Source organism: Trichechus manatus, unplaced genomic scaffold, assembly GCF_000243295.1.
Source record: "Trichechus manatus latirostris isolate Lorelei unplaced genomic scaffold, TriManLat1.0 scaffold00066, whole genome shotgun sequence".
Lineage (NCBI taxonomy): Eukaryota > Metazoa > Chordata > Mammalia > Sirenia > Trichechidae > Trichechus > Trichechus manatus.
The window spans coordinates 454,995-481,870 of record NW_004444002.1 but is presented as its reverse complement, the minus strand read 5'-3'; the positions used below and the strand labels follow the sequence as shown (position 1 = coordinate 481,870).

Here is a 26,876-nt window from a genome sequence, read left to right as displayed (position 1 = left end):
GACTCAAAGGCAGCTAATAACAACAGAAAATACATCACTATTACAATTATTTGTAATGAATTGTTTAATGTCTTCCTTCCCTGATAGACTGAGAGCTCCATATTTCACAGGGGACTTATTTTGTTCACTACTATATCCCCAGAATTAAGGTAGCACTGCTGTGATAGTAATTGTCTAAAACCTATTTGTTCTTGAATGAATAGTCAGTGTTCTCTGAAACCTTCCAGCCTACTTAAACTGGGTCATTGCCAATATAGGTACTCAAATAGATGTGTCTTTGGAAACTCAGCCTGAAGTAACCACCAAAACAAAACAAAACAAAACAAAAACCAAACCCACTGCTGTCGGGTCGATTCCAACTCATAGCGACCCTAAAGGACCGAGTAGAACTGCCCCATATGGTTTCCAAGGAGTACCTGGTGGGTTTGAACTGCCGACCTTTCGGTTAGCAGCTGAGCTCTTAATCACTATACCACCAGGGTTTCCATACTAGTAGCTAATTTAGAGAAATCACTCAATTAATGCTATTTGAATGGAACCTTGTGACGATACTTTTAAAATATTTGTAGGGATTTGTGCTTTTTAGCAAAAATCCCTCTCTGCCACAAAAAGTATTTTAAGATAGACCATATATTTAGTGGAAAGAGTTCTGCACTTGTACTTAAGAGACCCGTATTCTACTCCCGCCTCTACCGCTAACTAGCTATGTGACCTTCATTAAGTTTCTTATCCTCTCTGGGCCTGGTGCCTCATCTGCAGCTCTAATTCATTTAATTCCACTAATATTGTCTACTGCGTGCCGGCACTAGGTTGACAGGTGAATAATAATAACAGCCAGCATTTGCTGAATGCTTACTCTGTGCTTGGTGTTTTGCTAAGGGAGTCACACGCACTATCTCATTTAATCTCCTCTGAGAGGCAACACTGTGATATTTTCTATATTTTACAAAAGAAGGCACTGATGCGTTGAGAGGTGAAGTAACTTTCTGAGGACATCAAAGCAAGTGGCGAAGATAGGATTGGATTCCAAGCAGTGTGCCTTCGGATCCCACTCCAGTAACCATAGCTAATTCTTGCCCTCATAATTCAATAATTTTAGTGGCTTGCATTTGGGACCCAGCCCAAAAGTACTGGGGTGGAGCACCTTCTTGCCAATATAAGGGTGCAATGACGCAGAGGTACCTTACAGAAACCATTGAGACATCCCACACACAGCTGCCAGGAACAAGTCTCTTCGACACTCTCGGTTTCCACACCGGGAAGGTGAAGAGGTGGGAGGTGTCGGCGGGTCCGACGCATGCCCGCCTCTCTAAGCGTCCCATTGGGTACAGGAGAGCGTGCGGGGGCGGGGAAAAGGGCGCGCTGCGTGCGCGTGGCGAGAAAGAGGCGCGCTGCGTGGGCGCCGGCCCTTCCGACGTCTGCGCTGGCGAGAGGCCCAGCCCGGCCAAGGGCCCGTTTGCGCCGCCCCTGCTATCTTCGCGGTCGTGGCCGCAGCTTCTTGGTCGTCCCTACCTTTAGCGAAACCAACGAGAGGACTCTGCCTGCAGCTAGAGCAGCCTGACTGGGAGTGTAACCCAGTACCGCGGGGACCTGAGAGGAAAGCCGTGCGCGGCTGCGCTTTCCCGCCCCTGAGACGTTGTAGACACCGGTGAGTGCCGGGGTCTCGGCCCCCACCCCAGCGGACCCCAGAGCGGCCTGACCCCGCCTCTTCCCTGAGGAGGGCCTGGGCCCTTGCTCACTCCCAGCATGCTCCACGCGGGACGCCAAGGCAGGTGCTGCGGGAGGAATAGTCAGTGGGGGAGATGGAGAGTTTTGAGGTGACCGTGTCCTACCCCCTCACTTCTGTTCTCCATTTCGCCCTCGTCTCGTTTTGATACTCCACCCCAGCACCTTCACCTTCTAAAGAGATTCATCCCAACCACTCTGATAGTGCTTCATTTGTGCCTGTTTTAAGTTTCCCTCTCCTCTGCTCCAAATAATCCTATCATGTGCGTTCCCAGTGTTACCTGTTTTTGCCTCCCTTGATTGGAAAGAAAAATCTACTCCTTAGAAAAATTTGTGTAAATGATTTTGTTTAAAAATTGTTGACTTCTTGGGTTTTGTTCAATATTTTTGCATGAGTAGTATGCCATCAGGCAGAATTCTGACATATATTTGCCATTATGGAGCTAAGAGACACGTGGATTATATGTTGGCTAGAAATAATGAAAGGTGTGTAATATGAAATGTCATATTCCAATATACGTTAATTTTAGAGCGCCTCTGACAGTTCTAACATTAAGCAAAGCTTGTTTCCTGTTACTTCTCTTTCCTTCTTGGAGCTGTGTTTATTGATCAAGTGCCGTGAGTGATACAGTGCAACCATCCTGCCTCTCCCCCACTCCAGTTCTTAGTCTGGTGATGTTGGGTGCAAAATGTCAATTATGGTTAACAGATCCCCACGTTTGTTTGTTTTTTTATCTGTAGGAAAACAAGTGATTCATTTATTAAAGTTTAAATACTTTGGGTAGAAGCACCATGGAGATTGCTATGAAAAAAGTATTAAAGTGATGTCAGGAAATCTGGTGTCTAGTTCCACTTCTACCACTAACTTTGTGACTTCAGATCAGTTACTTAACCTCTCTAAACCTCAGTTTCCCTATTGTAAAATGAGATAGAAGGCATTAGATAGCTTCCAAAGCCCCTTTGAACTTTAAGAGACAAAGGGAAAATCTAAGTAGCTCAATAAAACATTCTTTGTGGAGATGAAGTGGTGATTGGGAGAATTCTAGCCTTTGCTAGTATAAATGGTAGTTGTATTTAATGTTGGCTTTTCCAATTGAAATAAAAGTGTAGCATTATCCTTTTTTTTACTTTCCCAAAGAAGAAGAAAATGTCTTTTCAGGAAATAAAATGTTCATTAATGGTCCCCAGATATGCCCGTATTGACTCAGTTCTCATCCAAATAATTATTCTCATTATGAGCTTTTAATACTACAATTAGTTGAGGTACTGTGTTAGGTACTGTATTGTAAACCATTTAGTTTTAGGAACAAAAGTGTAAATATTAACATATATGCTATCAATCTCAAGATACTTGATTTAGATGTACTCAAAACACCTAAGGTTAGGAGCCATAAGTTAAATAAAGTACTAAGTTGAGAATAGAAATGTCAACACAGATACCATTGGTGATTTGCCAGTTGTAGGTGGCTTTATCTGTTAAATTTAAGGTTTTGGTGTGAAGGTCCATTTATATCGCAAAGGTATTTGAATAATATAATGCAAGCTTGTGAAACAGAATTCCTTTAAAGAGAATGATGAACGGACAACTTCTGTAACATTGGTTTCTAGGGTTAATGCTTTTAGTACTTGGTTAATTCAATCCCCACAGATGAAGTGCAAAAAAAGAGCCTCCCCACAGCAAATTCTACTCCATAGAGGAGTTGCTTCAAAGTTCCAGTTTACACCAAACGGTAATCAGATACCATTGGAAGCTAAAGATTCCTAGGGTCGTTGGTACTATGTACAACTAACTGGATTTCAAACTTGGGAACCTTTTTAATGTTTAGAGCAAAATGTAAGTATATAAGGAATACCAAATCAAATTACTAGACTAATCTTTTTCCTTTAAGTATTTTAAGGATCTTTTTCTTCTTTATAGGAAAAATGCTTTCTGAAAGCAGTTCATTTTTGAAGGGTATGATGCTCGGAAGCATTTTCTGTGCCTTGATCACTATGCTAGGCCATATTAGGATTGGTCATGGAAATAGAATGCACCACCATGAGCATCATCACCTACAAGCTCCTAACAAAGAAGATATCTTGAAAATTTCAGAGGATGAACGCATGGAGCTCAGTAAGAGCTTTCGGGTGTACTGTATCATCCTTGTAAAACCCAAAGATGTGAGTCTCTGGGCTGCAGTGAAGGAGACTTGGACCAAACACTGTGACAAAGCAGAGTTCTTCAGTTCTGAAAATGTTAAAGTGTTTGAATCAATTAATATGGAAACAGATGACATGTGGATAATGATGAGAAAAGCTTACGAATATGCCTTTGCTAAATATAAAGACCAATACAACTGGTTCTTCCTTGCACGCCCCACTACGTTTGCCATTATTGAAAACTTAAAGTATTTTTTGTTAAAAAAGGATCCATCACAGCCCTTCTATCTAGGCCACACTATAAAATCTGGAGACCTCGAATATGTGAGTGTGGAAGGAGGAATTGTCTTAAGCATAGAATCCATGAAAAGACTAAACAGCCTTCTCAGTATCCCTGAGAAGTGTCCTGAACAGGGAGGGATGATTTGGAAGATATCTGAAGATAAGCAGCTAGCAGTCTGCCTGAAATATGCTGGAGTGTTTGCAGAAAATGCAGAAGATTCTGAAGGAAAAGATGTATTTAATACCAAATCTATTGGGCTTTTTATTAAAGAGGCAATGACTAATCAACCCCAGCAGGTAGTAGAAGGATGTTGTTCAGATATGGCTGTTACTTTTAATGGACTGACACCTAATCAGATGCATGTGATGATGTATGGGGTATACCGTCTTAGGGCATTTGGGCATATTTTCAATGATGCATTGGTTTTCTTACCTCCAAATGGTTCTGACAATGACTGAGAATTGGAATTGAGAGCATATGTACACTGTATAGGACATGAGTTGTCATTATTTGTGGTAACAACTACATATCCAACACAGTGGTATGTTTCTTTTCTTTTCCTCTTTCTTAAATTTTTTTTTTTTAATTTGGTGACACTGGTATAATTACACATTAAAATTTAGTAGTGCATTTTTAAATGGGGTGGTATTTTTTCCTTAAAAATACAAATATGTTGGAAAGAAATGTTTTAATAGTAATTTTGCAAGTAAAGAGTATAGTTGTAAACATTGATTTATGTGGTAAATTCTAAATTATGAACATTAAAAAAACTAATGTGGCACATATTTTTGCTGATTGGTTAAAAAAATTTAAATGTCTTTTCTAGCTTTCTAAGATATGAAAATGAATCTCTAGTTGTGAATTTGCCATTAAAGTAAAACTTTAGCTGTGTTATTTCTTTAATGTTGATTCATGTTCTAAGCTTCCCCAAGCACCAATAGATTTGTCTTCTTAAAATATACAACCAAGCGACTAAGGAAGTGTTCCTAACCAATGTTAAAGTGCAAGTGTAAATCTGTCCCCCAAAGAAAGACTGAAAATGACTTACAAATATTAAGTAATTTTTCTGGGAGCTAATTCAGTGGCATTCCTCAGAATGCACAATTTCAGTGTGACTCTGTGTACACTGTATGCAGACACTGAAATTGGAGTGGTGATTATAAATAAGATAATGTCATTTAATGGTGTGGTTTCCCAGTTAAACAAGCTCCCAACTAGGGCTTGCATAAAAATTTATCAGTTGAGATTTATTTACTCCTATTGGGCAAATGAGTTCTGTGAAGTCTCCTTTGAAGAACTTGTTTTGGGCAGTCTGGCAGTTTCACTTGCCTGAATTGAGTGTGTCCTGGTTTTTATCTGTTGAAATTCTGAGATTCTCCCAGGTTCATGGTTGTACCATATCCAACTGTTTTTGGTCTAGGGTCCCTTACCTCACCATTCACCTTGGATTAACATACCATTTGCCTAATTTCAGTGGCTATAGGGCTGCCATGAGTCAGAATCAACTCGATAGCAATGGGTACCCAGAAGCTTTACCCAGTGGTAGATACAACAGTTCCTGTGCCTAAAATCTTGTCCCATAATCTAGCCTGCATGTGCTGTATTAAATCAGAGCTATATACCCACATAGGATGTGAGACTATGACATTTTAGAGATCAATATTTACTGTTACTGGCCTCATGACATTAATGGTCTTCTACAGCTTTAGCAAACCAGAAAGATAATTTCCTCAAGAGGGTCTCAGGCTTCAGATTATTGGTCCTCAGAGTAGTGTGTAAAACCCTTTGTTTTAATTTCTCTGATTTTCTTTATTGGGGCTTTTGGTTAAGATAAAGGGTTATTAATAATTTTGAAGAGTAATAAAACCTCTTTATCAGACACCCTAGTATGTGGTCTCAGATGTGATTAAAAACAAAAGCACTTGCTGTCAAGTCGACTCTGATTTAGAACTGTGCCCCATAGGGTTTTCAATGGCTGATTTTTCAAAAGTAAATCACTAGGCCTTTCTTCCACTACAGATTAAATCATTTTTCAGTGTGAGTACAGTGATAAACAGTATCTCACTGAGTGTGACACGCAGCATATAGTATACATGTCACCTTACCCCTAACACATTAAATTTCTACTGCAATTATAGTAGCGTATCAGGGTATAGTTGTAATTGTAAATACTTCAGAGAGTACATTCCATTGCTTGATTTGCTAATGGAATGGGTGCTCAGGTGACATTGATTTTTGATCCAAATTAATGCTCAGGTTGTTTTTTAATACATGAGTATTCCTTTATAAAATGTTGATTTTATTAACTAATATGCTCTCTCTTTGAACTTATTAGTGCCCAGTCGTATAGATAAAATCCAATCAGTAGCATAGAAAATAGTACTACTGAGGTCATGGTTATAAATTTGTCACCATACATGTCAGTTAACTTTACATAGAAAAATGGTGTATTCAGTAGCCAAAGACTGTAACCCTAACCCCACTCTGTTATTGGAGAGAGTGAGCTGGGAAGAATGGAGGAAATTTATCATGATTGTGAACATACTTTTGCATGCAGAGGATGTAGCTAAAAAGTTGCATGTGAATCAAACCTGACTTACAATGCCCAACTTTTTCTATACTGCAATTGTCCTTGTATATATTGAGTATCTACAAGCTTAACACTAGGCCTGGTGCTTTGTGGAGAACAAAAAGAGCCCAAACTCATTCATACAGGGAGTCAAACAATCATTCTGTATAAGCTTTGCATGAGCAATTTTTAAAAATCCAGCCTATTATTAGAATATGGTGGTCTTTTTGCCTCAGAAGTCCTGGATTTGATAAATGTTTCTTTCTTTTAACCCACACAATTCCCATTTCTTTGGTAGTTTTCACTGATTCCATGGAAGAATAGTCATTGGTTATACCATTGCTTTGGCAATTTGGCAAAATGCCCTAGCAGGAAGAACAGGATCTAAAAATAAGACTCATTTTCACTAGATAGATAAAATAATTGCTGCCCTTAATGTGTGACAGGCTCGCATTTGAAAAAATGCTTTGATCCAGTGAGTGACTCATAAGAGACATCCACATAGGTACTTTCCAATAGTCAAAAAACCTGCCCAGTACCATCTGACTCTGTATTTGAAAGGGAAAGGGGAAAACTGTTCCTAGCTTGATGAAGACTCTGAATACTAGCACTGAGAATCTTCTTTCCCATATTTTGCATTCTAAAGCACTTGCCTCCATAAGGAAGCTTTGGGGAATACCAACTATTCTCTTACCCAGTGCTGTCCAATAGAAATAGAATGTGAACCACATGTGTAATTTTAAATTTTCTAGTAGCCACATTGAAAAAGTAAAAAGACACAGGTGAAATTACTTTTAGCAACACTTTATTTAGTCTGATATATCCAAAATATTATTTCAACATGAAATCAATATAATCAATAGAAAAATATTAATGAGATATTTTACATTCTTTTCTTATTAAGTCTTTGAAATCCAGTGTGTATTTTACACACAGAGCACATCTCAGTTCAGACTAACCACATTTCAAGTGCTCAGTAGCCACATGTGGCTAGTGGCTACCATATTGGACAGTGCAGTTCTAACTAATTCCAGAAGGGTGAGACTCCCTGGCTGAGATGTGAATGGGAGAAAACTTGAAGTTTCTTCTACAAGTTTCATTTATTTTTCTGGTTTTCTTGAATACAGTGAAAACTGTAACCTGACTTTTAGCATGCCCCAGGCCATCCCCTTGCGTGAGTTCAATCACTTTATCTTCCTTCTCAAAATTAAAACATTGGATCTCGAGCAAAGTATAGATTAGATCCCTTAGCTTTTTTTCCTTAGATCATAGCTAACCCAAAAATGTACCTTTCATTTGCTTTAACATTCACTAACCCTTTTCCCCAGGTATCTTTCAGGTATATTGATAGTCTCAGAGCAGCTGCTAGTTCTGCCTCTGCACATTACATTCTACAGAAACTCACTGCCTCACTTATTAACTAACTCTCCCCCTTGAATCCTTTTCTAAAAAGATCTAGCCAGGGCTTCTAACTGGTCACACCCTTAAATGATCACAAATCACTGACTTGAAGGTGACTAATAGTAAGAAAAATTCAGACCTTAGCATGAGTTCAATTTCAAAAGGTTCTCCAAGTACCCCCTGCTGTTGAAGAGGAAAAGAGAAAAACATTCCCTCAGAAGCCGAATTAATACACTGTGCAAGCATCCACTCCTACCTAATTCACTCTACGCATATTTTCCCACTGTGGAACAGAAGCTTTACCAACATATATCTTTCTCCAATAACCCATAAATGAAGATGGTGATGTGACTGTGGGCCGAGCTTAAGATTTTATGAAATATAAAGGGAGAATTTTCTATAAAACATAGGCTTTGCAGTCAAGGAGACATAGGTTCAAATCCCAACTCTGACACTTAACAGTTGTGTATCTTCGGGAAAGTAATACAACCTCTCTGAGCCTTAGTTTCCTCATTTGTGAAATGAGAAAATCTACCTCAAGGCACTGTAAAGATTAAACAAGATATGTAAGTAGAGCTTGTAGCATATAGTAGGCACTCAGGGAATGTTATTTCCTTTACACTCTTACCATTTAAACATGTTTAAATAGCACTCTAAATTGTTAAATATGTATTAACCTTTTGTATCAAATATCTTGATGGTAAAAAAATATTGACAGCTGGCATTGAATATTCAAATTCACAAAGGAACCCCTTTACAAACTAAAGGGTTTAAGATAACATCTGTATATTTAATCTGTGCTATGTGATAAAATAGCTTTTTGTCAAACAGCTTTTTTATAAATTTTTTTAAGGATAAATTCAGAAGCCACTTTTAAGAACATTAGCTTAGAACATGTTCCCCTTTCACAGCACATCAGACATTATTGGGGCCAAAACTGCCCAGATTAGTATGTTTTCTATCTCTCTACACTTTAATCGAGAGTTTCTCCTTATATCTGCAAAAACCACTGCTTAAGTGAGACTCCTGCATCAGCAGTAAATGCATCTGGGCATTTGGTACTTGAGAGAGTACTGGATTTGACAACTCCCAGAAGCTAATGAGGCCACATGCTTTCTTTCAAACCTCTGCATTCAGGAGCAAGCAAGAATTACTTTATGAACTCTTTTGCAGATATTTTACAAATGACAGTAAAACCTGTCATAGCCGGAATTCGACGGGACTGCCTTGTTTTTCCGGGTCTCACAAGTTTTCCACCTTTGACAGGGTGCAGTCTTATCTCTTTTCTATTGATTATTCTAGTGGAAAATATTTGCGTTTTCCTTCTCTTACAGATTCCGGCTTTCGCAGGTTTTACTGTATAAATGTTTTACCTTGGAAACACCAAATAAGTGCAATATAAATATCCAAGATTTTAATACATTTTGTTGTTGTTGTTAGGTGCCAGCAAATCGGTTCCGACTCATAGCAACCCTATATACAACAGAATGAAACACTGCCCAGTCCTGTGCCATCCTCACAATTGTTGCTATGTTTGGGCCCATTGTTGCAGCCACTGTGTCAATCCATCTCATAGAGGGTCTTCCTCTTTTTCACTGTCCCCTCTACCATACCAAGCATGATGTCCATCTTCAGGGACTGATCCCTCCTGATAACATGTCCAAAGTACTTGAGACGAAGTCTTGCCATCCTCACTTCCAATGAGCACTCTGGCTGTACTTCTTCCAAGAAATACTTATCCATTCTTCCAGCAGTTCATGGTATATTCAATATTCTTCGCCAACACAATTCAAAGGCATCAGTTCTTCTTTAAGTGTTCCTTATTCATTGTCCAGCTTTCACATGCATATGAGGTGATTGAAAACACCATGGCTTGGGTCAGGCGAATCTTAGTCTTCAAGGTGACATCTTTGCTTTTCAACACTTTAAAGAGGTCTTTTGCAGCAGATTTGCCCAATGCAATATGTCATTTGCTTTCTTGACTGCTGCTTCCATGGGTCTTGGTTGTGGATCCAAGTAAAATAAAATCCTTGACAACTTCAATCTTTTCTCTGTTTATCATGATGTTGCTTATTGGTCCAGTTTTGAGGATATTTGTTTTATGTTGAGCTGTAATTCATACTGAAAGCTGTAATCTTTGATCTTCATCGGTAGGTGCTTAAAGTCTTCTTCACTTTTAGTAAGCAAGGTTGTGTCATCTGCATATCGCAGGTTGTTAATGAGTCTTCCTCCAATCCTGATACCTTGTTCTTCGTATAGTCCAGCTTCTGCAATTGTTTGCTCAGCATGCAGATTGAAAGAGTATGGTGAAAGGATACAACCCTGATGCATACCTTTCCTGATTTTAAACCACGCAGTATCCCCTTGTTCTGTTCAAACGACTGCTCTTGATCTATGTACAGGTTCCTCAAGAGCACAATTTAGTGTTCTGGAATTCCCATTCTTTGCAATGTTAACCATAATTTGTTATGATCCACACAGTCGAATGCCTTTGCATAGTCAGTGAAACACAGGTAAACATCTTTCTGGTATTCTCTGCTTTCAACCAAGATCCATCTGACATCAGCAACAATATCCCTCATTCCACGTCCTCTTCTGAATCCAGCTTGAACTTCTGGCAGTTCCCTGTCAATGTACTGCTGCAACCGCTTTTGAATTACCTTCAGCAAAATTTTACTTGTGTGTGATATTAATGATATTGTTCAATAATTTCCACATTCTGTTGGATCACCTTTGGAATGGGCACAAATATGGATCTCCTCCAGTTGGTTGGCCAGGAAGTTGTCTTCCAAATTTCTTGACATAAATGAATGAGTACCTTCAGTGCTGCATCTGTTGAAACATCTCAGTTGGTATTCTGTCAATTCTTGGAGCCTTGTTTTTCACCATTCCCTTCAGTGCAGCTTGGACTTCTTCCTTCAGTACCATTGGTTCTTGATCATATGCTGCCTCCTGAAATGGCTGAACATTGACCAATTCTGTTTGGTACAGTGATTCTGTGTATTCCTTCCATCTTCTTTTGATGCTTCCTGTGTCATTCAATATTTTCCCCGTAGAATCCTCAAATATCGCAGCTCGAGGCTTGAATTTTTTCCTCAGTTCCTTCAGCTGGAGAAATGCCAAGCGTGTTCCCTTTTGGTTTTCTAACTCCAGGTCTTTGCACATGTCATTATAATACTTTACTTTGTCTTCCTGGGCCACCCTTTGAAATCTTCTGTTCAGTTCTCATTTCTTCCATTTGCTTTAGCTGCTCGTTCAAGAGCAAGTTTCAGAATCTTTTCTGACATCCATTTTGGTCTTTTCTTTCTTTCCTGTCTTTTTAATGACCTTTTGCTTTCTTCATGTATAATGTCCTTGATGTCATACCACAACTCATCTGGTCTTCGGTCATTAGTGTTCAATGCGTCAAATCTGTTCTTGAAATGGTCTCTAAATTCAGGTGGGATATACTCAAGGTCATATTTTGGCTCTTGTGGACTTGCTCTAATTTTCTTCAGCTTCAACTTGGACTTAAATAGGAGCAATTGCTGGTCTGTTCCACAGTTGGCCCCTGGCCTTATTCTAACTGATGATATTGAGCTTCTCCATCGTCTCTTTCCACAGATGTAGTCAATATGATTCCTGTGTTTTCCATCTGGTGAGGTCCACGTGTATAGTCACCATTTATGTTGTTGAAAAGAGGTATTTGCAGTGAATAAGTCATTGGTCTTGCAAAATTCTATCATGCGCTCTCTGGCATTGTTTCTGTCACCAAGGCCATATTTTCCAGCTACTGTTCCTTCGTTTAAAACTTTTGCATTCCAATCACCAGTAATTATGCATCTTGATTGCATGTTTGATCAATTTCAGACTGCAGAAGTTGGTAAAAATCTTCAATTTCCTCATCTTTGGCATTAGTGGTTGGTACATAAATTTGAATAACAGTCGTATTAACTGGTCTTCCTTGGAGTCGTATGGATATTTTCCTATCACTGGCAGCACTGTACTTCAGGGTGGATTGTGAAATGTTCTTGTTGACAATGAATGTGATGTGATTCCTCTTCAGCTTGTCATTCCAGGCATAGGAGGTCATATGATTGTCTGATTCAGAATGGCCAACACATTTTAGCCCCTATCATTTTAAAAACAGAATAAAGCAATGCCAGTGAAAAACATTTTCCAATCATGTCCTTTTTAAAAGCTATTTAGGAGATATTTGGTGGGTTAGAGGTTGCTATTATCCCACTAAATGAGGCTGTTTCTAATCTATATTCATATATATTTCAAGTTGAACTTACTTAAATCTAACATGCTTACGTAAGCAAGCCTTAGAAGGAACCTAATCATACAAAAGCATACTTTTCCTAATCCTGGCAACTCTTAAGAAAGCTGTCGTGCGCCTACAGGGCAAAAACGACACTTCTCCCCTCCTCACCCTGCCCAGCCTAGTCTGGACGTTTAAGTAAAGAGAGAACTTTGTCCTTAAAAAATGAATTTTGAATGGAGCAGCATTAGAACTGATGAAAAGAGTTTTCAGGGTCAGAGTGCATATGAAATCTTGCAGATCAGGAGAAACTGAATTTTTGTTAAACATCAGTCCAGAAACAGGCATTTCAATCCCCACTGATAGGGAAGCAAAGGTAGAAGAAAATGCTGCTTTTAAAAGTTTTCTCAAATTTGAGGATACTCAAGGACTATTAACAGACAGTGTCAGTCTAACATGCAGTTTTATTATGAAATCATCTTACTGGTTCACAAGTTTCCCAGCCTCAGGGCGTCATAAGCATTATAGGACAACTCCAGAATTTGAGAAGACAGGAAGTGTCCTCTTTGAAACAGAAGTTGGTAAGAATAAAAATGAATTGTCCACCCCCAATATGGCTTTTCCTGAGGCAAAAAGGGAATGGAATTTGATTTGTTTTTCAAGGCATAGGTTTGGAGAAATGGCGCTTTCTCTAAGCAAATGCTAAGTTAGAACAAATGATTTATTGCTTAAAATCCAGTCTTTTGCTCACATGCTTGTGAAAACCAGAATAAATTACGTACTTCACCACAGAGTTTAAGGGAAAGTTAATAGTTATCATTGACAATCAAGTCTTGTGATAAATAATTAAAATTAGAAAGAATGAAAAATTAAATCTTTGTATCTTTTAAATCTAGGGTTTTTTGGGGGGGCGTTGGTTATGGTAGAGTTCTGGGAACACTTAACATGAACTTGAAGGGAGTGAAGTAATCAATTATACCTGGAAGTCCCCTATATTCACATACTGGCTGAAATAAAGTATTTTAAAATTGGGGAATGAAACAAGAAGAATAAAAATTATGATGGGGAAATTAATTATGGCTTATTTTAAAATGGGATTTTAAAAATGTATAGGTGGTTTGATGGATTTTTTTACTTTATTTTTGCCTAAAAGATAAAACTAGTTTGTTGTTGTTGTTGTTGTTAGGTGCCGTTGAGTCGGTTCCGACTCATAGCGACCCTGTAGGACAGAATAGAACTGCCCCATAAGATTTCCAAGGAGTGGCTGGTGGATTCACACTGCCAACCTTTTGGTTAGCAGCAGAGCTCCTAACCACTACACCACCAGGGCTCCAAGACCAGTTAAGTATGTGTTAATATTGGATGTCTGCTATATTTTGGACATCACAGACTACTGAATTACAGTATTCCATATAAGACTGATGTCTGTGGCTCAATTTTTCATCACTGTTTCTGACGTTTATACACCTTTTCCTTTCTCTAATCCAAGTCGTCTTAGTCATTTGGAACATCAGTTTTCATTTGTTATACTATCCATGTTTGCTATATTTCACAAACACATTAATTTCTAAGACAATCCATTTAATTAGAATTGGATATAGTGAGGCATGTCATTTTCTATAACACATATATTTTAAATAAAAGTTGTTTTACTAATTGATATTTTATTTCTCAAGAGTGGTCAAGGATGAAATTTGGTGTTCTTTAATTTTCACACCAAGAGGCAAAAATTAATTGTACTAATCAGTTTGGATGTTTTTGTTTCCTTCCCCATGACCTATTCTTAATGAATATGGTATTAGGAGAAATTTCAGTGAATCATCTCCCACATCTCTTTCCATGCACAAATCATATTCTCTAAATGGCTATCCTCTTAAACAAACAAAACTGCCTAATAGTCTCAACATTGATTTAAAAGTTGGTCCTCAATTTTGTTTATTCTTTCCTGATCTGATGGAGCTGTGGTCCTTTACTAGTACTTAATTGGTTTTAATATAAAATTAAACAAATTATTGTTATTTATAGTTGGTAATTTCTACTCATTCTTTTACCTGTCACCTGTAAAAATTAAAAGAGAGTGTACATTTATACGCATCAGTCTCCAGGTTGACAGGTACGATTTCTTTAGGAACTACTACTGAGAGACTGATAAAAGAGTACAATTAGATTTAGTCTAATCTTCACTGCCTTAATAAAAGTTTTTTGAAAAACTTTTAAGATATATTTTAAATGGCCCAATTCTTATAGGTACTTGAATATGTTTGTGATCTCAGAAATTATGGTTATATAGGCATAGGATGCATACATTTTCATTTTTTTCTCTCATTATAAATCAGTTTTAGTGGATACTCATTTAGAAATTGGAATTATTTTGAGTTTCCTGAAGAGCCTTGAAAGATACATTCTCAAACATTAAGGAACCTAAGTAAAGAAAGTTAAAATATTTACCCCATTTTGTTTGGGTATAAATTCATTTAATATTTCTATTAATATATAATTGCTATATCATTAATATTCTCACAGCAAAAAACTGAAATATTTATTGTAATGAAATACCTCTGTAAATTTAGTGAATCTTCATTCTTATGTCTTCTTCTGAAGTACTATGCTTAGAAATAATGTATCCTCAGGTGTTGCTGATTTGTATACAGAGGGGGAACTTGGCTAGATATAATCATTATTTGACAAATGCCATATGATCTTCTGTTTGGGGAATATCAAATCCTTCAAATTGGAAGTGGTCATGAGTACCCATAGGATAAATCCAGCTGATTTTTTTTGGAGTCCAGAACATTAAAAAAAAAATGCAGTTGCCAACAGACCACCACCAAACCACTATATTCAGTTGGCTAGAAGAGGACTGACCAGGCCTTAATACTATAGGACAAATGGAGAACCATCTAAGTTGAAAACGTGAATCATTGCAACTCCAACACATCTGGATTTTTTTTTTTAAAACCTTCTCACATTGGATACAATCTAAGGAATATTTTTATATTTGGATCATGTGTAATTTGCAAATTTTGATGAACAAAATTGGAGAAGTATTAGGAAATTCCTACTGACTTTGTAAATGGTATTGAAATGTCACCATTACCCAGATTTAAGTTTTCTTTACTCACTAGACTGGAAGCTCCTTAAGGGCAAGGGCTACTTGTGTATTATTCATCTTTGTGCCACATCACCTAGAACCTAACAGACACTCAATAAATATCCATTAAGCTGAACTGACCTTGGCTGAGTAATACTGAATCAGATAAACAGGAATGGCTGGACTGTAGATTGGTTCTTGACACAAAATTAATTTTGAAACTAAAAATGAACTGGAGACACATTGCCAAAGAGAAAACAAGCTCTCCCTTGTTCCTACTCTCAGGAATGTGGGTAAACTAAAAGTTTCCTTCAAGCATGGTGCCTAAAGAGGCTGATTTATCTGCTAGTTTAACCTCTCTGAACTGACGTCATACAAGATTTAATGTATAGAAACTAACAAGGAAAGCATATGTAGAGTGACATCCCTGATTAACACCAATGAACTGAGACCTCAGACCCAGGAGAAGCAGGGAACATACATATTTAGTCCATATCACCAGGGCAACACAGTCAATGTACCTCAGCATAGTAGAAAAACAAACACAGATGTTGATGTTGAATATACTGAATACAGTACAGGCGTTACCTATACTGTAATAGTGGTTAGATACAAGGATAAATTATTTCAGAAACCAGGCTATTAGAGATTTTAACTTCTCTAATTGTGTGTGTGTGTGTGTGTGTGTGCGTGTGTGCATGTGTGCGCGCGCGAGTGAGAGTGTATGTGCGCGCGCTTTTGCTAATACTCCATAGGCAATCTTGGTCAATTAACATTACCTTAGCATCAAAGATAAAGGTTCAGTTTGGTTGACATAAATAACTTGCAAATTCTCTTTTCAAGAATATAAGGAGCTATAAGCCTCAAATAGGGTGCCTTCTTCCCCAAGTGGGAGGAGCATCTGAATTTGAAGCGATTAAGTCAGCATAAAATGAGACTACCTGTTAAAAGAAACCTACCCAGAGAGATGATTTATAAATGTTTTACTGATGAGATTATTTACCCTTTTATCCACCAGGAATATATAATAAAACATAACAATAGTCAGTTATAGAATATAACTCACAACAAAAGGAAAATATTCTACATGGAACTTGAAAAGGAAGTAAGACATCAGTGTGCCTCTACTGGTCAGGAAAGACCAGATTTTGGCAGACATAAGAATTCTAATTAATGATGAAACAAGAAAAATTCTCCAAGCCTTACCCTAGCCCAAAAGAAATAGTCCGCCCAAATTATAAACCTTCCTTTGCTGTGATCCATGTTCACCAAGAAGCTTCCTGTTTACTAATTGTTTACCCTAGGTAAATCTACCTCTATAAATTAATACATTTACATTCTAACTTGGAAACTGCCAAGTCTTACAAGTTGTGTTAGTGGGAAGTGGTTTCTCAATCTGAGGATATGTAACCTGGATATGTAACCTTCACCTATATTATATACTGGGAGGCCCAGCTGGAACAGCCAGACAAATGGTCTCTTTCCTTTTTTAAAATCCACCCTCACCTTTCTCACCAACTTCTAACTGTAACACAGGTCACCACAATCTTGTAAATGTCTGTATCCATCTGAAAAATAAAATCACATGCCATATATTTGTAACCAACCAAATGAAGATGGCTGAGGCACTAGAGTAACATCAAGGTTATTACGAAGAAAGGCTTTTATCACTAAATAATTTCACATCTGCTTTTTCAATTCCCCAAACAGCTTACTAGTCTTATTAAAGTTTAAGTCTGTGACCCTCATCCTCCACTTAAAAGAGATACACATTCTTCAGGGGATGCAGTGGAGCCCCAAATCTGGAGGTTCTGGACATCTGTGTGGTCTGATTTTACCCAGCTTCAAGAGAGGGCACTAAAAAAATTGAACCTGAATTCGATCATACCTACCAGTTTACAGGATATATAGGGGGCATAGAAACAAATGACTTCACAGTGATGCAATCAACAAAATCCAGAATATGTGGGGAAATTCTACAAGACAACAGATTTCTTAAATAATTAATTTTAAGGGGGGGGAGAGAAAGGGAGAACTTATGGATTAAAAGATTTAAAATTAGTAACAACCAAATGCAATGTGTGGACCTTGTATAGTACCTATTCAAGCAAATCAATGGTTAAAAAAAGATAAAAAGAGAATGAAGGGAATTTCAACACTGAGCAGATTATTTGATATTAAGAAATTGCTAAGCTTTTTTAGGTGTTATAATAGTATTTTGGTTATGTTCTGTTTAAAAAAAAGACCACCTATATTTTAAAGATACATATTAGTTACAGATGAAATAATATGTCTAGGATTTGCTTCAAAATAATTAGAGGGTAGGGTATAGATGAAATAAGATTGGCTATAAATTGAACCTGGGTAATGGATACAGAAGGGTCCATTATACTATTCCCTATACTTTCGTGTATTTCCCGTAGTGAAAAGTTAAAAAAACAAAACAAAAGAGAAGGAGCACTGCTGGGTGCCCTGGGGTAATGGGATAAAATTCCCAGTCTAGCTTCAAGCCCCATTAACTAGTCAGATTCTCTAGGGGTCACCCATAAACTGGCAATTACAATTATCAAGTCCAACCCTTAATCTTGCATCATTAGCCTAAGAAAGGATGTTAAGTTGTCTGAGTTTGGTTACTTACCAGGTACCTTTTTCTCTCCAAGTTTGCTACCCAATTTTAACTTGAGTTTTAAGAAAAACTAAAATAATTTTTGAAGCTAACAGCATTTTAGTATCTGTTGAATTTATTCAGCATAACCAGAGACATTGTCTTCATGCCGTCATACAAGACACAAACACAGAAGTACAGCACAATATCCATGTTTAGCCCAAGTGCATTCCTTCTGAGGCTCATTTATATGTTTTCATATGCCACAGCCCATCATTTAAATAATGGATATTTTCAATGCCAATTCCTTTGTTGACCTTCTCACTGTGAAAGGAAAAGAAAACAAGTAACAATATTTTATGCATTTATATACGCTTACTCATGATAAAGTGCATTGCTATTTTGCAATTATTAAGTCATATATAGGGAATTTATATTGTTATTATTAGGTACCATCGAGTTGGTTCCGACTCATAGCGACCTTATAGGGCAGAATAGAACTGCCCCATAGGGTTTCCAAGGAGCGGCTGGTGGATTCGAACTGCCGACCTTTTGGTTAGCAGCCAAGCTCTTAACCACTGTGCCACCAGGGCTCTTTATTTATATTACATTTACATTATTATCTATATAAAACTACATTACTCCACTGCAGTTCATGTCTTAAAGTGATTCCAGTGATCTAACTAGTGATTCTATAGAAGCAGAGTAATGGATGCCTCCATACCAGGAGAATATCAAAGTGTTACATTAACCTGAAACAAAATTAATAGAAATAATTTAGTCATCATATGGGTTCCAACGTTTTTAAATATACTGCCTGTATTTTGGTACTATATCTTTAACATTTCCCTAATATGCTATCTTTCCTATACCTCCAGGTCAGTATACAAAAGATAAATACCGTGTGGTGCTGAACTATATCACTGTTTTAGAAACTAGCAGAAAAACATCTTCCCCCTCCTCCCCAATATAAGTCTTACTAAATGAAAATGTCTGAAAGTATCACATACATGCATATAAAACAGCTAGCTATGTTTGGACTTGGATACTTTTCAGAATGCTTAAGAAAGAATGCAATCCTTAAAATAGGTTTCAATGGCTTTCCTAAGTGTTAGGAAAAATCAGAAATGAAACTTCTGTTCTTAGATACTTTTAAGATGTGATATGAACGAGAGCAAATTTCACCTGTAATTCTGATGCTTCCTGGGTAGGTTAGCTGAAAAGCTAAGAGGGTCTAAAGTGAGACTTACATATCTTCTGCAGACATCTTCATGACTCCAACACACAGAGCATGCTGTTTTCCTTCTGCCATTATTGCCTGGAAACACAGCTAAGAAAACTATCAAAATGCCTTTATTTGGGGGACGGTGGGGTCAAGTAATGATCATGTTGCTTGTTAACCCACTTTGAACCCATCTTGTGTCATCTCCTAGATTGTTAACTCTTTGAGGGCAGGGGCCTAGCACACTCTCAGGGCACATTGTAAGTGCTCAAAAAATGATAAATGAATGTGTCTAATAATCATTGTTGGTTTTCAAGTCAGATGTAAAGACTGTAACTCAAACACTAACAAAACCAGAATAGGTCATTCAAAAAAGGAGATAAAATTTCTTGCACATAAACATTAAAAACTGTGAAATATCAATTGTTCTAGTGTTTTAATCACTGAATGGTGGTTTTACGTAAATCACTGAATGGTGCACATTCTATTGCCACCGTATCTTTAAGAGCCTGATGTAACAGTTTCAACCTTTTGAGAGCAATAAGAATGTTCTTGGTTATCATTTGAAGCTTCTGGAAAGTTAAACACTGCAGTACATATTTTAAAAAGTAAAGGTTCAAGGGTACATGGGACCTCTCTGTACTTTTTTACAGCTTTCTATACATCTATAATTATTGCAAAATAAAAAATATTTTTAAACAGTAAAGGCTATGCGGTACTAGAAAATTTTTCCATTTAAGGAAACTCAAGATCTATGAACTTACCAACACTTGTAGAAATTATAAATATAAAAAGGTAACCTGTCCTCACAGAATACTTTTTTCCTCCATTGGTTTTAATTCATTCATTCATTCATTCAGTGTTCCACAAATATTTGATCACTTATTATGTAACCAGTATCTGTTGTCAGTACAAGCTTTTCCTAAGATATGAATATACAACTTTTACTACCTATTAGATATAACTGCCACAACAGAGGATACTGTCCTTTTGAGCAAAGAACACATTCTCAAACCCACTCCAATGGCCTTCCCACTCCAGTTATTTCTCCATTTCCATCAAGTACAATTCCTTTTTCTGAGACAAATGGCAACTTTAGCTGTGACAGAGATGTCCTCCTGTCCAGAATAGTTCACAAAAACATATTTAATCCAGCATATAGCCAAACAGCACCGTAGACAATGGAGACAATGCTTAAGAATTATTCAGCTATGAGATGAATAGATCCTTTAAGGACTACCTGGCACGCTAACATTTCTCTTTGAGAAAACATGTTCCAAGGCCCAAAGAACAACTTAAAAATGAACTTTTAAAATAAAAGTTGGGGACTGCCAATATTTCCCTATCTACCCACTTCTAACACAAAATTTTTGTTTGGGAAAGGAGATATTATACCTGGTGCCTAAGTTCTTTTCCCTTTTGAGTGCTTTCACTCCAGTGTATCTGGGTAAGTTGAACATGAAAGTGGCAAGCTGATGTCCAAAGAAGTGATCCAATCGTATCATATATATCCTCTCCATTAGTAATTAAGAGTTTGTACTGTATACTTAATCTGATAACACAGGGCCCTAACTGGATTGAAATGCAGCTGTGATGCTTTTCTAACTTGTTCTCACTTAACTTCTAAGAAATTACCTAGGATGGGATACAATTTAGTCTCAAGAATAAAAAAGAAGTTACTTCCCATTTCTTCATATGTAACCAAAAAGGCATGAGAAAATAGTAACAGTAACCCTGTGCACACATGGGGTTGCCCTGAGTCACAATCGACTAGACAGCAACTAACAAGAACAGTCTCCGAAAAAGTGTATCTAAGAGCTTTCGGAAATGGCATGAACACAATGTATATGTTTTTCTGTAAGGACACAATGCCTTTTCCTGGGAAGGATACAACGATCGTATCTACCGCAGCAGGGTAAAGCTTAGCTCCAGGAGAAGTTAAGCCTGGACACATGATATTTGCTCCACTGAGTACAAATTTGATGGCTCCTTTATCAACCTGCTGGTGTGGCAGGATAAAAGGATCTAGAAGAAAAGAAATACATTGTATAAATTAATATGACTAAGGATGCAAAAAGGCAAAGGATATGAACAAATATTTCCTGAAATTACAGTACTCTGACAGATGCAAAATAAAACTGAGATACCATCCCTCACCTATCAAATTGGTAAATATTTTTAAGAAAAGTAATTCCCAGTGCTAAGGAGTGAAGGAAAACTGGCATTCCCATGTACTGCTGGAAGGCTTGTAAACGGACATCTTTCTGTAGGAATATTTGGCAACATGTATCAACAGCCTTAAAAAGATTCAAACTCTTTGACTCAATAATTCTACTTCTAGAACTTTATCTTAAGGAGGAAAAAAGATATAAAGATGTTCATTGCAGCATTATTTATAATAGAAATAAACTGGAATCAACCTAAATGTCCAACAATAAGGTAAGAGATAAATGACTTAAGGTATGTCTGTAATATCTATAAAATAGAACTATGTTTTTGGAGAATACTTTATGCCACGGGAAATGTTCATAATGGAGAACCCAATTTAAAAAGGAAAACAATATGCATTTGCGTACATACACACACACACAGAGGAAATAATCAGATGAAAGTATACCAATATACTAACAATGGTTATCTCTAGATCATAGGAATACAGGTAATTATTAATTTGTTATATATTTCTGTATTTTCCAAATTTCTATAATGAACACATATTTCCTTTTATAATCTTTAAAATATTTTATTTGTGTCTACACATAATTAATAACCTAAAGATTAAAAGATCCCTTCAGGATTTCAAACAATTACTAGAAAAAATATTTTAAGCCTCTCAGGGCTGTCTACGAATAATAATGACAACAATAGGTAAACTTTATTCCCTTTAATGCCTTACCACTAAGCCTCCCACTTGTCACAGAACAGGTTTTTGTGGTTTTTTTTTCTACCAAGAGCACAAATTAATTTAAAATGACCCCAAATTAAACATCTTACTGATAAAAAGGAGCCTGAATGAATGAATGCATTTGCTACTCACAAGCCATAATCTGTTTTCTAGATCTTTACACTCATTAATATTGCCCCCTTAATAATAATCATAATAATAATAAGTAGCAGTAGTAGTGAACATTTATTGAGCAATTACTACAACATTATAATGGCTACATTTATTGAACAATTACTACATCACTATAATGGCTATTGTATATTGAGCACTTACTATGTTCCAGGCATTGTTTAGGTGCTTTACATGCACTATCTCATTTAATCCTCACAACCCTGGAAGATATATACAATTATCATCTCCATTTTAAAGATAAGGAAACAAGGCTTAAAGAGGTTAAGTGACTTGTCAAAAGTGACGTAATTAGTAAGTAGCAGAGCTGGGAATTGAACCCAGGTGTGCCTAACTCAAAGTTCACACTTTTAACCACCATATTATCTTGCTGCTTTTACAAGAATAACTTTTAAGATTTCTAAAAGGTTGGTCCCCAGCAAAATATTATTAAATAGGAACATCTTTTCCCCCACAACTTATTATGAAAATGTTCAACATACAGAAACTTTGGAAGAATAGTACAGTGAATACTTGGACACCATCCACTTAGATTCAACAATTGTTCATTAACATTTTGTTATATTTACTTTATCGCTTTCTATTTATACACATACATTTTTTCCTCTAACATTTAAAAGTAAATTCTTACATAATACTTCAGTGTAAGTAAGCACACATCTCCTAAGAATAAAGACATTCTCCTACATAACTACAATACCATTGTCACATCTAAAAATTTAACAGTAGTTCTACAATATTATCTTATAGCCAAACCATATTCAAATTTCCCTCAATTGCTCCAAGAAAGTCTTTTATAGCTTGAATTTTTGCTTGTTTTTCAAACCAGGATCCAATCTAGGTTTACACAATAGATTGTTTCTTTGTTCTCTTTCACATGAATATGAATTAGCATCAGAAAAATATCTTAATATGACCAAAATATTTTCATTTAAAACCCATTGCATCAGGACTCAATTACTCTCCATCCCAATTTTTTTTAACCTGATGAAGTCAGTATTTAATCAAATAATTGTTATTTTTCCCTTATAAATATTAAAATGCTTCACCTCTTTTAAGACTTGCCCAACAGCTTTACTGCTCCTGATCTCTGTACCAACAGGTAATTTAAAAATTTATCTCTTATGAAAATGCCAAACTCATTAAGTCACCACCACCAACAGAGCCCTCCAGTCACTCCCTTCCCTTCTGCCTCTTGGTTAGAATGCCAGACTGAAAAGCAGAATTTTACTTCACACTTGAAAACTTCTTATGCACTGGGATTGTATCTTTCTTTGGATTTTCTTTTGTAATGTACTCAATCTAACAACATGCAAATATGAGTACATAATAAATGTTTGGTTTCATAACATCTGACCATAGCACTGACCTAATGATACCTGGGACTCCCATATTTAGCCAATGCTTTCCCCTATATAGAAATGTCTCTATTAGGCAAACTTAGATACAAATTTAAAAGGAGAAAATGCTAACAGCACTCATCAATTTGTGAGTGTATATTTGGGTAATTATCTAATTAATGTCTGTTCTCCCCAAATAGATTGTTAGCTTCATAAGGATAGGGATCATATCTGTATTTGCTTCTGATTTTATTCTAGGTAGCTAGCTCAGTGCCTGGCACATAGTAAGTTCAATAAATATTTGTTGAATGAATGTTCTTTCTTGGGCTTTCTGAAATGCAAAATAAGAGAATTGTAAAGAAATTTGCATTTTTTAGATTTACCACAAGATGAGGATTCATTTTAATTTTACATTCCATATTAAAAAAAACCAAACCCGTTGCTGTCAAGTAAATTCCAGCTCGATTCCGACTCATACCTAGTACTAACAACAAGTAACTATAAGAAACCACTTTCAACTCGTTTTGTGTCTTTCCATATCCCCAAATGTGTATTTTCTAACAAGACTTACATTTGTGAAGTAATCTTAGGGTTGGATAAAAAGGGCCTTCTCTCTGTCTAAAAAATAGTAACTCTCCATTTACTGTAAGGATTTCTATATGTTCATGGCTGTAAGACACATGTCACAAAGTAGCAAGTTAGATATTTTGTTTCAAAAATGAATATAAGTCAAACATCCTGTAAAATTTATAACATGAAATATGTATATACAGAGATACAGTAAGCTGGGTTTTTTTTCTTACTTTTGATAATGATCTAGGCCAAAAAACATTGTTTGTTTTTCCTATCATACCAGTCCAGTGGAGGAAAAAAAAAAGAAAAATATGACCCATTACAATCAATTTTATTTCACATTTTATTATTTTAATTCCACAGTTAGATAATTAAATAAAGCAAATCTCCACTGTACAAACTGAAATAAATTAAACCAAACTCTGAATAAAAACAATTTATTAAAAAAAAGAAAACAAACCAGTACACAATGCCACATTTTTCATGGACAAAGAAAAATACTTGAATATACAAATATTGATAAATTCTGCTTATTTATTCCCATCCTTAATCAATAGTTAATGTGAAAACAATCCTATTTGTTGTGAGTACAACTTAATCATTAAATATTCAGCTACTCAGAGCTTTACATAGAGAAAAGCGAAGACTTACCATCGTACTATTTTGACAGGATCTTTCTTAGGCATGATTTGATTAAGCCATGGTTCAATACCTGGAAATTGCTCTATCAATTGGTTCTTAATACCCTTAATAACTGAGGTTTTCAACTGGATGCAGTTGGACACATTTTCTTTTTCATCAAATCTGCAAGGAAAAAAAAAAGGCATTTCTAAGCAGACATAACAGAATAGCTAGCTACTCATCATCTCCCCAGCATGTATTTAGATACCTAAAATAATTATGAAATAATTTTTTAAAATAGCATTTCCCTTTTATTCTGCCAGCACAAAACCAATGTCTTAATACAATATTAAACTGTCATGTACACAGCAATTAGCTGGAGAGGAGGGTATGAGGCACATTTCCCATTATCTGTAATCAGCTACACAAATGCCTTTCCTGGAAAATCCTATCCAATTCTACCCAGGAAGAAACACAGACTCCTACTAATAATAAAACCTGTGTAAAAAACAAAACCAAAAAAGAAAAAACCCTCAAGTGTTGAGATACAGAAGACTAACCCAAACATAACACAAAAAATTGGCCCCAGCTAGGCTATGTAATTTGAGATTTTTTTTAAAAAAAATGATGATGATGATGATGATTCCTAAGATACCTATTTATTTTTGCTCAAAGTTTCATGTAAAAAACCCACCTTCCTTTGCCCATGTTCCCCCCTTGCTTTCTGCGTCTACCAAATCTGGAAGGCAAACCCACTAGGTAGGTTCCCAAGGAATTTTTGTCTCCCTTACACTGAACAGCCTATGGGGCAATCACGATATTTTCAAGACAAGGTAACCTGGCAGCTAGGCAATAGGCATGACAGGCCGCTTGCTTCCTGTCACCCAGACTCCTCCAGTCCCATGACCCAGGAAGTCAAGCCTTCCCCTATTCAGCTCATAACTAATAACATATGGCAGTGAGTGCAGAGCTCCCCTCTCAGTTAAAGAGGCTATGCCCCTAAAGCACAGTGCAAGGATGTGATTGGTAGAACCCTAGAAATGGAGATAGGATTGGGGAAGGGGGCAAAGAACAGAAGGGTAGGCAGAAAGAAAATGGGGGTTGGCGAGAGGAGAGCGAAACCCGATTGAGAATTAGGGATCGAAAGCTGAAAGGAGTGTAGCAAGTTGCGAGTCAGAGCATAGTACTATAGAAAACCTTAGGGAGTCAGGATGGCAGGGGAGGGGGAGCGAGAAAGAGGATTGTAGCTCTCACCCTCTTCCCCACCCACCCCCACCGCCTTTGTGAGCAGCCGATGGAGACCACAGCATGTCCTTACTTCTTGAACATGATCCAAGGTGAAGGGGGCGACGATAGGGAAGGGCCCGGATTGGGAAAGAAATTGAATTAAGAAGTGTCCGGCAGATACCCTTACACGAGGAAGGCCGGCACTGACAGTCCGAGCTGTTGTCGCTAGCCGGAAAATGAAAGAGCCAGTCGCGCCTTACGGCTTAGTGAAATCTGACTACTTCCGCTCCTCTGAACTCCACGTCGGCGCTTTTGCCGGTTCTTTTTGGGTTACGATTACCGTCCTGAGGGAGTAGTTAAAAGGGCGGGACTTGAGAAGGAAGATGAGACAGAGCAATTCTTTCCAGTTGCTGGAAGAATAGAAGGGGCGGAGAATCAATCATGGCAGCGGTTGTGACAATTGTACGGGTTCCTCACAGGGTCAAGATTCTTCCGTGTTTCGTAGCTATTTATAATTAATCTAAACAATTTAGCGGGAATGGGTTTTATTCCTGTCTGCAGCAACCGAATGAATTGGTGCTTACCGACCAGCACGAACCCAGGCAAGCCAGAGGGCTTCATGTTACTGCCCAGCTAAATTTGAATTTCATGTAAACAATGAATGATTGTTTTAGTATAAGTGTGCCCCATGCAATATTCGGGACGTACTTATACTAAAAAATTATTGTTTATCTGAATTCAACTGGGCATCCTGTATTTTT

At 37.0% G+C, this 26,876-nt stretch overlaps 2 protein-coding genes across 5 annotated transcripts; one reads left to right on the top strand and one right to left on the bottom strand.

Moving 5' to 3' along the window:
- The first annotated feature begins 1,431 nt into the window (after nucleotides 1-1,431).
- C1GALT1C1 (C1GALT1 specific chaperone 1) lies at nucleotides 1,432-9,623 on the top strand. 2 transcript variants are annotated; one of them, XM_004379584.3, is made up of 2 exons: nucleotides 1,432-1,648; nucleotides 3,644-4,877. In XM_004379584.3, exon 2 carries the CDS (start codon nucleotides 3,649-3,651, stop codon nucleotides 4,603-4,605), a length of 957 nt encoding a protein of 318 aa, XP_004379641.1. In that variant the 5' UTR covers nucleotides 1,432-1,648; nucleotides 3,644-3,648; the 3' UTR covers nucleotides 4,606-4,877. The 2 variants fall into 2 exon arrangements, with proteins under 2 accessions (XP_004379641.1, XP_004379642.1); XM_004379585.2 differs by lacking the exon at nucleotides 1,432-1,648 and adding an exon at nucleotides 1,736-3,559 and having other exon boundaries at nucleotides 3,644-9,623.
- Nucleotides 9,624-13,616: 3,993 nt separating this feature from the next.
- Nucleotides 13,617-26,555, bottom strand: MCTS1 (MCTS1 re-initiation and release factor). Of its 3 annotated transcripts, none has more exons than XR_002824589.1 (6): nucleotides 26,207-26,550; nucleotides 24,919-25,071; nucleotides 24,266-24,363; nucleotides 21,170-21,303; nucleotides 19,242-19,374; nucleotides 13,617-18,380 (listed from the first exon to the last, which is right to left on the bottom strand). XR_002824589.1 is itself a non-coding variant. In XM_004379583.2 (6 exons), the coding sequence occupies exons 1-6, from the start codon at nucleotides 26,215-26,217 to the stop codon at nucleotides 18,299-18,301; spliced, it is 546 nt and encodes a 181-aa protein (XP_004379640.1). In that variant the 5' UTR covers nucleotides 26,218-26,549; the 3' UTR covers nucleotides 18,175-18,298. The 3 variants fall into 3 exon arrangements, 2 of the variants coding, with proteins under 2 accessions (XP_023590030.1, XP_004379640.1); XM_004379583.2 differs by having other exon boundaries at nucleotides 18,175-18,380; nucleotides 19,307-19,374; nucleotides 26,207-26,549; XM_023734262.1 differs by having other exon boundaries at nucleotides 18,090-21,303; nucleotides 26,207-26,555.
- Between the last annotated feature and the right edge of the window lie 321 nt (nucleotides 26,556-26,876).

Bases quoted from the DNA above. Each gene is read 5' to 3' on its own strand.
- C1GALT1C1 (XM_004379585.2), top strand. From the start codon at position 3,649: ATGCTTTCTGAAAGCAGTTCATTTTTGAAGGGTATGATGCTCGGAAGC.
- MCTS1 (XM_023734262.1), bottom strand. The intron at 24,364-24,918 runs GTAAGTCTTCGC...TGTGTCTTACAG, and splicing joins CCTGTCAAAATAGTACGATG to CCATGAACATATAGAAATCC. The intron at 21,304-24,265 runs GTAAGTCTTGTT...CTTTTCTTCTAG, and splicing joins CCTAAGATTACTTCACAAAT to ATCCTTTTATCCTGCCACAC.